Raw genomic sequence first — 14,054 nt, 5'->3', positions numbered from 1 at the left:
CTCAAGGATTTTAATTGAATAAAATCAATGTTTTCCTCATGTGATAAAATTAATTGTTTTCTTCTGTCTATAACACTGCATCTTCAGTTGGCCAAACATCACCTTAATATAAAGCAGTCGAAAACGATTAGAAAACTAAGGAGAATGCAATTCCTGAAGAAAATGATGGTGTGAATGCTGTACGCTGAACTGCAATTCTGGCTTTAATGTATAAGGAGAAGGTGAAGGAGCAGGAATATGTGGATAACAGGGAATGGGTTCCATATGAATGAACGCCATAGAAAATGTAATACACATTATGTAAAGAAGCTTCATGAAACTCCCAATGTATGAAACATTTAAAATAATTACATTTTCAATACATCAGTGAATACAGATTTGGATCATTTTGAAATGTCAACATAATATGAACAAGTTGAAAAACAGTTTACAATACACATTGGGTATAAAGATGTGGGACTTACATTTTCATTTTGAAAGTATTGTCACGCTGCAATATTCAGCATTTGTCACGCTGCAATAAGTATGTGTTATGCTGCAATAACTAACAATAACTACATTGACATGTTGACTGCAACAAACCCGAAACCTTTTATTTGAAAAACTGACACACTATCGCAGAGCCACTGTTTCACCTGGTAAAGTGGTGGTGTGGCAAAAAAAAGTATTAGCAAGTATTAAGCAAGATAAAAATATGTACACATGTTTTCTTCAAGAGCTGGAATCAAATCTGCAAACTTCTATCTGAAAGATTAACACACTACCGCAGAGCCACTTATTATGTTCTGAGTGTTATTTAAAGATATAAGGCAGAGAAGCTATAGAGAAAAAACACTGAATTTTCAATACAAATATGAATATTCAATGAATACAAAGACGTGTGTCTGCAGTGTACAGACTAGTATTCATTCAAGATATGATTTGAAGATATCAGGTCACATGACATAGAAGCTATTGAAAACAAACCCTGAATTTCAATAACAACGTAAATAAATAATAAAGACAGTTCCCAGATCTAAACAGGTGTGCCTTCTATGTACAGCAGGGTGTCCCAACTTCTTTCACTGAGGGCCACATACAGAAAACCCTACAAAGGTCTGGGCCCCTCACTACTTAAGTTCTAATTTATCAAAATCAATCAAATGTAGGTCAATTATTCTTGGTACTTGAATGTGATTTACAGCCCACATCACAGCTCTCCATAGGTTTTCATTTATTTAGTTAGCAGCTCATTCCTTAAAACAGGAGCCTCAGATGAATTATAATAAGGGGAAATATGAAGGGTATATTTCAAGCTTGTTATGGAAATGAGTTATTGTGCTTTTTCTCCTCAACTTAGGTTTCTTAGAAAAGGTTTTCAACTTGAATTGACTGAATTCATTTGACATTGGGCTTACTAACCCATGATTAATACTGTGTAAGATCTGTTTACATATACATTTAAGAAGTACAATATAAGACAAACACAAGTTTCAAGTGTGGTCCATATTTCATTATACTTTTACAATCTGCTAAGGGCCGATTCAGAATGGACCACGGGTCGCATTTGGCCCTCGGGTCATAGTTTGGACACCCCTGGTGTACAGACTAGCATTTCATTCTGAAACAGATTTGAATTTAGGTCACATGAACTTTGAAGCTATTGAATGAATCATCCTGACAACAATAACAGCAATTTGTTGATCCCTAAATGAGTCCATATTTCTTAAGGGCTGCGAGGTTGAACTGACCTCCTGCTGCCAACTCCGGTGGAAACTGCACGATGTCGCTGGATGTGGAGCTAATGTCTGTCGAATATCCAACCTCAGATTAACTTCACCTCGGTTATGAATTTTGATCCAAGTTTAACTATTGTGTTGATTATATTTCACATTATTAATCCAAATCAGTAAAGTAACTAGAGAAATTAAATAAATTTAGTGAAGAAGTACACAATTTACCTCTGAATTGTAGTGTAGTAGCAAGTAGCCTACAAAGTAGTAAACAATTGAAATACTAGTAACTAGTAAGTAAAGTTCAAGTACCCAAATTGTACTGAAGTAGGCCTACACTACTTGAGTGCATCTACTTAGTAACTTTACACCACTGCTGGGGGGGGCAGGCTGTTTTAAGTTTCCCTGAGAGAAGAAACGAAAGTGAAAGCACCTGCGGTATGAGGGCGATCCGCTGGTTGTTGTCAGTGTGTCGGTGAGTGTACCAGAGAACAGGATGGATCAGACCGAGAGTCCGCCACCAGTGACCGTGGAGGGCGACTGGGGTCCGGCCCAGACCAAGACCGTGAAGAACAAACTAGAGCTTTATTTCGGGAGCAAGAAGAAGTCGAGCGGGGGGGACTGCCAAGTGGAGCCCGAGGACGGAGCTCCGAGAGCGGCCGTGTACTTCCGATCAAAGGAGGGTGAGTTTCTGCTCAAATTCAACTAGAAACAATGTTTCAGTTGGGCATCACATGTTAAAGGTTTGAAGTTTCGAAGAAATAATGTTTGATAACTTTTCTTCAAAAAATGGTCATAAAAAACAACAGGGCTGGGAGTTTTACTGCGACACACACGAGGTTGTGTCCAATGTTGTACTCTGCAGTGCAGTTCAGTATGGTTTACAAACTCAATATTTAATGTATATTCTCTACAAACCGTTTTATGTTGTACTTTTAATCTCTCTGGTGATATTGTAACTCTGATCTCAGCTCAGATTGGCTGTTAGAGACACAAACAGATTGTCATACGCCTTCCCAGCATGCACTTCACCTAACCACTCCCCTTGCTGTTTGGGGATTAGTCACAGACGAGGAATTCTGATGTGGATCAGAGACTAATTGTCATTGTACTGATATATTGAGATGGACAATTGTCAATCAATTTTTTTTTTACATTTTATCAAATATAATATCAATGAGAAAAGCTGTTTGATTCATTTATAACACAATTAGTGGAGTTTTCACCCTATACTGTACAATGTACAACCTTTACTACAGAATTGAAGTTGATATTATGATGCATCGGAAAAAGTACAACATTAATCGTAGAGAATAATTAAAAAACGTTTCGCTCTGCTTGAAATTATCCTGCATCTTCTCTACTTACAAACTCAAACAGAGCTAATCAAAGTGTCCAATATTTAATCAACAATCCATGTCAAACCATTGCTTCCAATTCTGTATTTGTGACTTAACATTTACTGCTGGGACATTAATAAAGTGTTTGATGTGATTTCAGTAAGAGACCGTGTCATCGGCAGAAAGAACCATGAAATCATCGTGGGGAATCAAACTATCAAGTTACGTCTGATTTTTGCACCGGTGAGTAGAGAAAGTGTCTAGGTTTCCTACAGTCCCTAAATACAAAAACATTATTGTGTCTGTTTAACTGGTTTACATTCAGTCACCTGCTGCTTTTATAACATTATTGGTTTCTTCGTCCGTGATCTACATGTAAATACATTCCTGAATGTGCAGCAGGAAGTTGGACTACTTGCTGATGTGCACTCTGCAACCTGACAGGGTGTGTTCATAATAAAGGGCACAGCAGCTGCAGACGGATTACTGATCATAATAAGTCGGTGATTCAAGAGTTAAGAAAAACATCCAAGAGACCCCATGTTCCATAGGCAGCCTCGAGGACTAGTTTTCCTCCATGTAAACTTTAAAAAACTCTGATTTCTTTCACTTAAATTTCATTTTTGTTTCATTAAATTAATATTTAAAGTTCCACAGCATTTGCAGTGTAATACAGCTCTTAACTTTTATCTCTCCAAACCTCGTCTCACATGCTTTGGACACCTTAACAATAAGTCTCAACATAGCAAATGTTGTTGTTTGCTGCTATATAAATGAATCTGAATACCTTTGAACATCAACTACATTTCTGAAGGTTGCCTTCAGAATAGATATTTACCACTTCAACTTTGTGTTCTTGAGTAAAGTTACACATTTGCACACTGTCCAGCAGTGGCTCAGTCAGTAGGGGCTTGGACTGAGAATCGTAGGGTCGCCGGTTCAAGTCTCCTAACAGACATGAAATATGGAAAGTGGACTGCTACTTGGAGAGGTCCCAGTTCACCTCCTAGGCCCTGCTGTGGTGTCCTTGAGCAAGGCACCGGACACCTCCAATCCCCCCTCCCCATTGCTCCCCGGGCGCTGCACGATAGCTGCCCACTGCTCCTAGTACTAGGATGGGTTAAATGCAGAGGACTAATTTCACTGTGTGTGCTCTGCTGTGTGCATGTATGTGACTAATAAAGAGGGTTTCATCCTCCGATTCTATCTATTCTATCTTTCATCCTCCGATTCTATCTGAACAGCTGGTAAACTGTCCTGTGTCGGGTGGGGCTATTTTGAAGACTTTGGCATCTTAAAGAGGACATATAATGATTAACTCACTTTTATTGCTTGTGCACAGAGTTCATTTGGGTACAAACAACCCATGCAGTGTGTTTTGGAAGTCAAAGAGCACACGATTAAACAGGCCCTTTAGATTTGGATCCCCTTCCTATGTCACGTGCAGGGGTAGAGCATGACCCCATTTTAGGCTCAATTCTAAACCGCACCCTACCCCTACACACTCCCATCCGTTTGCGCGTTCCCGCGGTCCGCCACATTAAGTGCCGTTCCATACCAATGAGTGTGGAGGGGGAGAGGGTTATCAAGCCCTCCAACAGCAAGTCTGCATCGCACCTGACTTCACCTGCTGCACTACCTGATCAGACTCACCGCTGCGTGTCGGTCAGGATACATGCTGTGTACAAACATTTCCTGCTTCTTAAAGAGACAGGCGCAGAAACAGAGCATTTCAGACTGAGGATGGATACAGATATTAAAGAATGACAGTATTTGAAAAATGAGTTTTGAACATCAAAGCATGTAAATGTTTACAACCCTAAAATACAAGTGTAACCCAAAAATGAGCTTAATATCACCTTTAGAATAATACCACCTTTCAAAAGTGACTGATAAATATCCTTGAAAACCTGATTTCAGTTCCGTCTCTTTGCATATTTTATGCAGTTCATTTATCTGTTTAATTCACAGTGATGTAGTATAATGTTTTTACCAACAGAAACACTTTTCCCCCCTTTTTGCATTAAAGTGTACAGTTTGAAAATGGTCAAATTGAAATGTTCATTCTAGTAATTTTCACTGTTTCAGTCCATTAATAATAATAATAATTATTATTATTATTATTATTATTATTATTATTATTATTATTATTATTATATTACATTTGTTCTTTATTAATGACAAATCAAAAAAAAAAGTTTAATTCTAAACAATTTTGTCAACTGAGCCATTGCTCTTTTTTCTTTAGCAAATACAGGATAGGTGAATGGAACGTTTTTCCTTTTGAACAAACAACACTTTCACACAGTGGAGTAACAAGCCAACGACGGCCGGTAAGCAGGATGATCAAGGCGGGCCCACTATAGGCTACAACGCGTAATGGCTCAATGTCCACCAATGGCCTACCATAGGCCATTAGGTCATTTGGCATACAGCATAGTAGAAATGAGAGGACTTGCAAAAGTAACCACACCAAAACAAATAATAAAACTGGTTACAGCGCACCATAAATAAAAAAACACTGGTGACGTCGCACCAAAAGGAACAAACTCCACAATAATAAAACCCCTAGAAAAACCCAATCATTTAAATACATAAAAAGTTGCTGACTTACATCATAGCCATGTCTGTGGTAACTCCAAGCCAGACTTGGTTTTGCAAACGTAATATGCCGTTGTAAAGCAGTGGTTATCCTGTTCGGGATCCCGTGGGAAGGGGCCCGTAGGTTTGTACGACCCCATGGACACTATATAACGTTTGACGTTTGAGTCTAGACTCTCAGGAAAATGTCCCATGTCAGTCGGATACTCATGGAAAGTCAGTTCATAAAACCCGAATGGCAACAGTATGGCATGACGGTTTTATAGGAAGTCATCGAAAAGCATCTCGGCTCAACATTCGTATGAGCGGGCCGGACAGGGAAAATGATTTTTTTTGTGGGTGGAGCCTGCAATGGAGCGACGGGCCCGGGCCCCTAATTGGCCGGGCCCGTAAGCAAATGGAGTACCTGCTTACCGATAGTTACGCCACTGCTTTCACACAATTACATGAGGCCCTTTTTCCTTTTATTTATTCATCTTTTAGCCACTTGCTAAGCAAACTAACTGGTTAACATTTTCTGAATCTAAAGCAGACCGTTTCTTCTGAACAATATGGCTTGTGACTGAGAAGATTCGTTCGCACAGAACCGTGGATGCAGGAGTCATTAGATATTTGCGGGCAAACAGGGTCAGCTTGTCATGTGCTCCTGAATGAGCATCCCACCACTGCATGGGGCAGTCCTCCATACTTATGCTTTGCTCTGCTCGGTACCTTTGTATGTCTCTGTCAGGTTGCACCTCTTCATCTGACTCTGAATCTGAGCCCATCTGTAGTAGGTGAATTTTCTTCCTGTGTGGTCCATCTTGAGAAGTCAGCAGAGACCTTCTGGTTGATTGTTCATAAAGCATGCCTCCAAGTGAGGGCCACACCTCTTCCCTTTCACTCTTGGGCAGACTCTTCAAGTCTTTGAAACATGGATCCAGCGCCATTGCAAGCTTGAGCCATGCATTGTTAGTATTTTCTTGGCGGGAGGCTAGGTTTTCCATGGAGATTGTCTTAAATCTCACCACATATGCAGGGTCTTCTTCAGAGACCTTCATCACTTGACGGAGGTGGCAGACGGCAGGCAGTACTACTGGGCAGGAGATATAGGCCTCTCCACCCAGAATCTCAGTTACATACCTGCAGTAGAATAACACACACACACACACACACACACACACACACACACACACACACACACACACACACACACACACACACACACACACACACACACACACACACACACACAAACACACACATAAGTTATTTGAACACCAGTTGGTATGCTGGTAAATCAGTTAAACATTTAATTTGAGCTTGATCAGTTCAATTTCATTTTTCATTTTTCACATTATGTGCATCCCTTGCCTGCAGGGCTCTAGAAGAGTGCTTAGTCTCGGCAGTTTGTCACATTCTGGTGGGGTCAGCATAACCAGTTTGTGGTGTTGTTGGTCCAGGGTTGCTTTTATTGCTGCTTGATTGCGGTTCAGGCGCTTGATCATTTCCAGCGTAGAATTCGACCGCGTTGGCACGTCTTGGATCAGTGGCTCCTGCCACTGTCCCAGGGCCGCTTGCTGTGCTTGAAGCTCCATGGTGTTTGCTGCGCTGTGTCTGAAGTGACCGACAATTTTGCGACACTTGGCATTGGCAAATCCACTATCGGAGAGGCTCACGCTGATGCTTCTCTGTAGCATGTGAGCGATGCAGGGCATGTGCTCATATGGCAGCAGTTTAGCTGCAGCTGTCATATTGCGTACACTGTCCATCACTATAGTTGTGATTTTTCCTTCAATTTTCCACTTGTGTGCCACGGTTTGAAACTGTTGAGCACATACCTCTGCAAAATGACACTCTTCTGCTTTCATTACGGTTAAAGCAAACGACTTCAGTTCCCAGGTTTTAGTGATGTCTGGCGATTGTGTCTCTCAGCTTCTCAGGCGTAAACTTACTTAATGCCCTGCGTTCAGTGAGGGTGGTCTGACGCATGCCAGGCGTAACACCTGAAGTTGAATCTCCAACAAATGAATGATTGGCGTTGAATTGTGGGTAAATCAGGGCGGGAATGCGGGAATGCGTTAAAAAAAATGATCGCCGTTAATTCCAGAAATTAATCACCTTGCGTTAACACGTTAATTTTGACAGCCTTAATAATAATAATAATAATACATTTTATTTAGAGGTGCCTTTCAAAGCACCCAAGGACATCTTACAATTCAGAAAATATTGTTACAAAAATTAGGTGGAATAGGGAACAGGGAGATCCATCTTTGGTTAGGTCTGGGGTAGTAGAAGATGGATCTGGAGCCAATGAGCTTGGCCTCCGTTTTGCTCCCATTGAGCTTGAGAAAGTTATGTCTCATCCAGCTCCTAAGGTCATTGAGGCAGGTGGTGAGAGAGGTGGGGGGCAGGGCAGTGTTGGGTTTGGGGGAGATATAGACCTGGGTGTCATCAGCATAGCAGTGAAATTTGACATCATGGTGTCGGAGGATATTACCGGCGAAGGAGGTAAATGATGAAGAGTAGTGGCCCCAAAACTGACCCCTGAGGGTCAAAGGGTCATTAAAGAGCAACAGTTAACGGTTTCTGAGTCCTTATACAACAAATTACAAATAATATTAAACAGTCAATAGGATCGATAATCAATGAGTTTGAAAGAAAATAACATTAAAAAAAGATCTTAGATGTATTTATTATAAATATGTGATGGTATATTTAAATTGTTTGATGTTTACTTTTAAAAACCTGTTACAAAAATATTTTTGATGTGTTGTGGGATTCCCAGATCTTAAGTTTAGACATTGCTTCATTGTGTGTGACTAAAGCTATGATTTTGTTTTCTCAGAGCCCAGAGAACAGTGATGACGCCTCAGGTAAAACTACTTCCTAACTCTCTTCTTCTTCTCTGGTTTAATGACCACAGTGTTATAATCTGAAACAATTGAATGTCGTTTTTTGCCCTTTTTTATTTGAAATTGCATTATTATTGTTAATTAAACTCTTTTAACTTCATTTGCTGAGTTTCATTGAGTTCAGTTGTGAAAATACATCCTCCCAACCTAAATGTCTGGATTCTCAGCTTTATCCCCAGATTCAAAGACTGGAGCTACTGCAGACAAAAAAGAAGGTAAAAAACACTGAATTGAATAAAAAGTGTTGCAAGTGTTACTTTTGTTCTTATGTGCTTGACTAAATTAAAGTTGCACTTAGCTTTCAGTAATGGCTTTTATCAGTTAGCTTGTTTGTCATGGAGAGTCTATTTGGCATCAAGTGACTCAATTAACCTTCGAGCTAATTTTCCCTTAAAAAATCTCAAAATGTGTAATTTCATTAAACATTTTTTCATATAGTTATCAAAAATATGACTTGTATTTCTTTTCTTAAGAAATGTGGGCAGCATCTTTGCTTGAAATGTTCCTATACATTATACATTATCTTAAATGTTCAAATACATTTATTTTACTATTAATTTGGCACACTACCAATGCATCATTTTAATGTATCTATCAACAAGCATTACCCTAGAGGGTCTTGTTGTCATAATAAATACCACAGGTCAGCTACAAATAAATTAACTCTTACTAATTACAGTTATTCCCAGGAACCTGTCATTAAAATAATGGGAAATACAAAATCTTACCCAATTGCTTTTTCAAAGATTTTTGCATTTGACTTCTTTGAAGCAGATGAAAAAACGGATACAGAGAAGTTGAAGGAGAAGTCCGTTCAGTGCAGCGCTGTGGTGTTGGACAACGTGTCGGACAACATGTCCAGAGATCATCTGTTCATGTTGGTGGAGAACATCTCTGGATTGGACGAGAGCTGCTACAGTCTGGAGATCATCTGGGAGAGCAGCAGAGCCGTGATCAGCTTTAACAAACCTGCAGGTAGGAAATCAGACAAATCTGATCCATCTTGTACATTTTGAATCGGCCCTCAGCAAATTAATAAAGGTAAATTGAAATATTGCCCATAACTGATATTGTGCTTATCTTATATTGTACTTCTCAAATATATACAGTGGGGCAAAAAAGTATTTAGTCAGCCACCAATTGTGCAAGTTCTCCCATTTAAAAAGATGAGAGAGGCCTGTAATTTTTATCATAGGTATACCTCAACTATGAGAGACAAAATGGGAAAAAAAAAATCCAGAAAATCACATTGTAGGATTTTTAAAGAATTTATTTTCAGATGATTGTGGAAAATAAGTATTTGGTCAATAACAAAAGTTCATCTCAATACTTTGTGATATACCCTTTGTTGGCAATGACAGAGGTCAAACGTTTTCTGTAAGTCTTCACAAGGTTTTCACACACTGTTGCTGGTATTTTGGCCCATTCCTCCATGCAGATCTCCTCTAAAGCAGTGATGTTTTGGGGCTGTCGCTGGGCAACACGGACTTTCAACTCCCTCCAAAGATTTTCTATGGGGTTGAGATCTGGAGACTGGCTAGGCCACTCCAGGACCTTGAAATGCTTCTTACGAAGCCACTCCTTCGTTGCCCTGGCGGTGTGTTTGGGATCATTGTCATGCTGAAAGACCCAGCCACGCTTCATCTTCAGTGCCCTTGCTGATGGAAGGAGGTTTTCACTCAAAATCTCACGATACATGGCCCCATTCATTCTTTCCTTTACACGGATCAGTCGTCCTGGTCCCTTTGCAGAAAAACAGCCCCAAAGCATGATGTTTCCACCCCCATGCTTCACAGTAGGTATGGTGTTCTTTGGATGCAACTCTGCATTCTTTCTCCTCCAAACACGACCAGTTGAGTTTTTACCAAAAACTTCTATTTTGGTTTCATCTGACCACATGACATTCTCCCAATCCTCTTCTGGATCATCCAAATGCCCTCTAGCAAACTTCAGACGGGCCTGGACATGTACTGGCTTAAGCAGGGGGACACGTCTGGAACTGCAGGATTTAAGTCCCTGGCGGCGTAGTGTGTTACTGATGGTAGCCTCTGTTACTTTGGTCCCAGCTCTCTGCAGGTCATTCACTAGGTCCCCCCGTGTGGTTCTGGGATTTTTGCTCACCGTTCTTGTGATCATTTTGACCCCACGGGGTGAGATCTTGCGTGGATCCCCAGATCGAGGGAGATTAGCAGTGGTCTTGTATGTCTTCCATTTTCTAATAATTGCTCCCACAGTTGATTTCTTCACACCAAGCTGCTTACCTATTGCAGATTCAGTTTTCCCAGCCTGGTGCAGGTCTACAATTTTGTCTCTGGTCTCCTTTGACAGCTCTTTGGTCTTGGCCATAGTGGAGTTTGGAGTATGACTGTTTGAGGTTGTGGACAGGTGTCTTTTATACTGATAACGAGTTCAAAAAGGTGTCATTAATACAGGTAACGAGTGGAGGACAGAGGAGCCTCTTAAAGAAGAAGTTACAGGTCTGTGAGAGCCAGAAATCTTGCTTGTTTGTAGGTGACCAAATACTTATTTTACCGAGGAATTTACCAATTAATTCATTAAAAATCCTACAATGTGATTTCCTGGATTTTGTTTTCTCATTCTGTCTCTCATAGTTGAAGTGTACCTATGATGAAAATTACAGGCCTCTCTCATCTTTTTAAATGGGAGAACTTGCACAATTGGTGGCTGACTAAATACTTTTTTGCCCCACTGTATGTAAAAATATATTACACAGTATTCATGTGTTAAAAATCCCAACTTTCAAATAAATTCAGTCAATTAAAGTTGAACACTTTTTTCTACAAATCTAAATCTTGATAAGAAAAATCTGTATAACTTATTTACAGAAAAAGCTTGCAATAGACCCTTCATATTTCCCCCTATTATAAGCTCTGAGGCAGTTTTAAGGAATGAGCTTCAAACACAATAAATGAAACCCTACGGAGAGCTGGGATGTAGGCTGTTTTTTTCCATAAAGCATATTGAAGTATCAAGAATCATATACCTACATTTGATTGATTTAGCTAACTTATAACTTAATTTATGAGGCAATATACCTCACCTCTAGTGATTGGCTTAACCCTTCATATGATTATCTTTGTGTGGCCCTCAGTGAAAAAAGTTTGGACACCCTGCTTTAAACAAATAAGGTGCTTTTTACCGGCAGTATTCCCTTTACACAGTAGCAGTTAAAATATTCCTTGTGAATCTCAACTTATTACTTCATAATCAAATCAAATATAAAACCAAAGCTGTTTGCTATTCTCTGCCAGGGCTTTAATGTTTTATCTAGTTTGTTATAGATAAAAAAAGTAACCCTCGGAGACCAGTGATAAGAGTAAGAGTTTGGCACCTTTCTCTTCTGTCCACGGCAGTTCTTTTCTATTTCGGTTCATGTGAGCGCTGAGTATTCTTAAGCCTGCTCCAAACGATGTCATTGTTTGAGACGCGTGATGACGCTCATCCTAAGCCAATACTGATCAACATCCCACCTCTCCTGTGACCCATGGTTTAATAATAAAAAAAAGACAAATACGTTAATGCACGATAAACTAATTGTCGCGTTAATTAATGAAGGCGTTAACGCGTTACCTTGCTGTATAAATACATATTTAGACTCAGCTTTTGTAAAATGAAAACAAAAAGGAAAATCAAATAGAATAGAATTTCTGCTGCTGGTGGAAAATACATTATATCAGAAAATACATTAATATTGTATAAATCGATATGTAATGGGGAGAATTTAGTAAGACGTACACGATGAACATGCATGGAAAATGACTAGATAATTATGCACAAAGAAAGAAAAATAAACATCCATTCAACTGTTCAAATGAAATGAAATAATAAATGTGATTGTGTTTTAAATGTTGTGAAAAGCTGGATTATTTGTACAGCTCTTGCCTTTGTGAATCACTTTCTATTCATTTCTACCCGTTTATACAATAAAAGCTCCTATTGTTGCTATTTTTAAACAAAACCAAGCTATATTAAGTTAGACATCTAAAATAATCTGTCAGTCAACACAGACAGATGTTTGTACTGTTAAATACAGATTGAGTTTACATCCATGTGCTCTTGTTGTTAAATAAAGGCAACATGAGTGTTAGGGAATATATTGCTTAGGTAGTTAACCTTTGACACACTTCATCATTTTCTCCTTACTACATGGCAGAGTTCTTCAGCCTTGGGGTGCTGTTATCTCCCTTAAGGAGGGGCAGCTTGGGCGTATTGTTGATGCCAGTCTATGACCGAGCACTAGCTGCCATGAGATAGTTATTGTTCAGGATCGTCTAGAAGCCCCTTTTATCTGGAACGTAGGTTCCCTGGCATACATTCTTTAGCCATGGACGACAGCTCTAGTTTTATTTAGGATCCATATTTGTTTAGTCTCGCTGATGAGGAATGTTGATTATACACTCTGAACTGGTGAAAACCTCGTATTGCAGTAGAGATCTTCAAAATTGGTCTGGCAACCACTCTGTCAACTTGTGGCTGCAGCAGATGTCTTGTCAGTTCTCTGGCCGTTAACTTCAGAATAAACCTTCAGTGTTTTGCCATCAAAGTTCCAGCTCTCCCCGTGTCTCTCTGAGTTTCCTCTCCATGCTTGAGAAGTTTCCATCACAATGAGTATAGAGAGATGAAATCAACAGAATTATAACACTAGGATGACAATACTTTAATCATATTTTATTTTATAGTGTTACTGACAATTCTGACTAAACATATTTTATATTACAATATATAGCCCATGTTATCATATTGAGGTATTTTAGCATTTTCTATGTATGAGGGAATTTTTGATAATCTGATCTCTGAAGAAGCAGATGACAATACACAAAATCCATTTAGTAGCTTTTCTGGAGATCAAATGAAATGAGCAGAGGATAAATCATCCTTTAAATTAGTAGAAAAGACGTCTTTATTCAGAAAAAGAAAACAAAATGATAAGAACATGAATCCACAAATAAGCAAGGAAATATCTGGGATAACAGACAATTAACCAGGCCTTGTTGTAGGTTTCTGGTAATTAATTCCTAACGTGTAATTGTCACCTGACACAACGTTTCAGTGTTTAAGGACTAATCAGGAGTGTTTTGCAGATGTGGAGAAGTTTCTCACTGGCAGTCAGTGCAGAGAGAAGCTGCAAAAACACAGACTGACTGCTCGACCACTGGAGGCAGCAGAGAGCGTCCGTGTGGAGAATCTTCCTCCGACTGCGGTTAAAGGTACACACAATATTTTATCACGGTTTCCCAGCTGCAGGGTTTTCCACTATTATTGGTACTCATTATTTATTTATGATTCCTTTCCAGACATGTTGGAGCTGTTTTTTGAGAAGGACTGGACACTGCCTGATAATGTCGTCATGATCCCAGTTGAACAGGCTGCCATTGCAACTTTCAATAACGCCAAAGGTTTGTTTATTTAGCTTTACTACTTATGCATTGCTCATTATAATTTAAAGTGAAAATGTATTCTAATTAGTTACCTGAGCTTTCTTTTTT

At 39.4% G+C, this 14,054-nt stretch overlaps 1 protein-coding gene across 2 annotated transcripts in view; it reads left to right on the top strand.

The window, feature by feature from the left end:
• The first annotated feature begins 2,147 nt into the window (after window positions 1-2,147).
• Window positions 2,148-14,054, top strand: part of LOC134873277 (protein mono-ADP-ribosyltransferase PARP14-like) — a 47,049-nt gene continuing 35,142 nt past the window's right edge. The window contains exons 1-7 of one of the 2 annotated variants that reach the window (XM_063896764.1): window positions 2,148-2,395; window positions 3,213-3,295; window positions 8,481-8,508; window positions 8,715-8,762; window positions 9,322-9,522; window positions 13,650-13,775; window positions 13,863-13,964. In XM_063896764.1, the coding sequence (XP_063752834.1) occupies window positions 2,209-2,395; window positions 3,213-3,295; window positions 8,481-8,508; window positions 8,715-8,762; window positions 9,322-9,522; window positions 13,650-13,775; window positions 13,863-13,964 (775 nt within the window). In that variant the 5' untranslated portion in view covers window positions 2,148-2,208. Of the gene's footprint in view, window positions 2,396-3,212; window positions 3,296-8,480; window positions 8,509-8,714; window positions 8,763-9,318; window positions 9,523-13,649; window positions 13,776-13,862; window positions 13,965-14,054 lie in introns of both variants that reach the window. The other variant, XM_063896763.1, reaches the window with a different exon arrangement.

Source organism: Eleginops maclovinus, chromosome 12 (genome assembly GCF_036324505.1).
Source record: "Eleginops maclovinus isolate JMC-PN-2008 ecotype Puerto Natales chromosome 12, JC_Emac_rtc_rv5, whole genome shotgun sequence".
NCBI lineage: Eukaryota > Metazoa > Chordata > Actinopteri > Perciformes > Eleginopidae > Eleginops > Eleginops maclovinus.
Note: the sequence above shows the minus strand (reverse complement) of the source record. Positions and strands in the feature narration are given on the sequence as shown.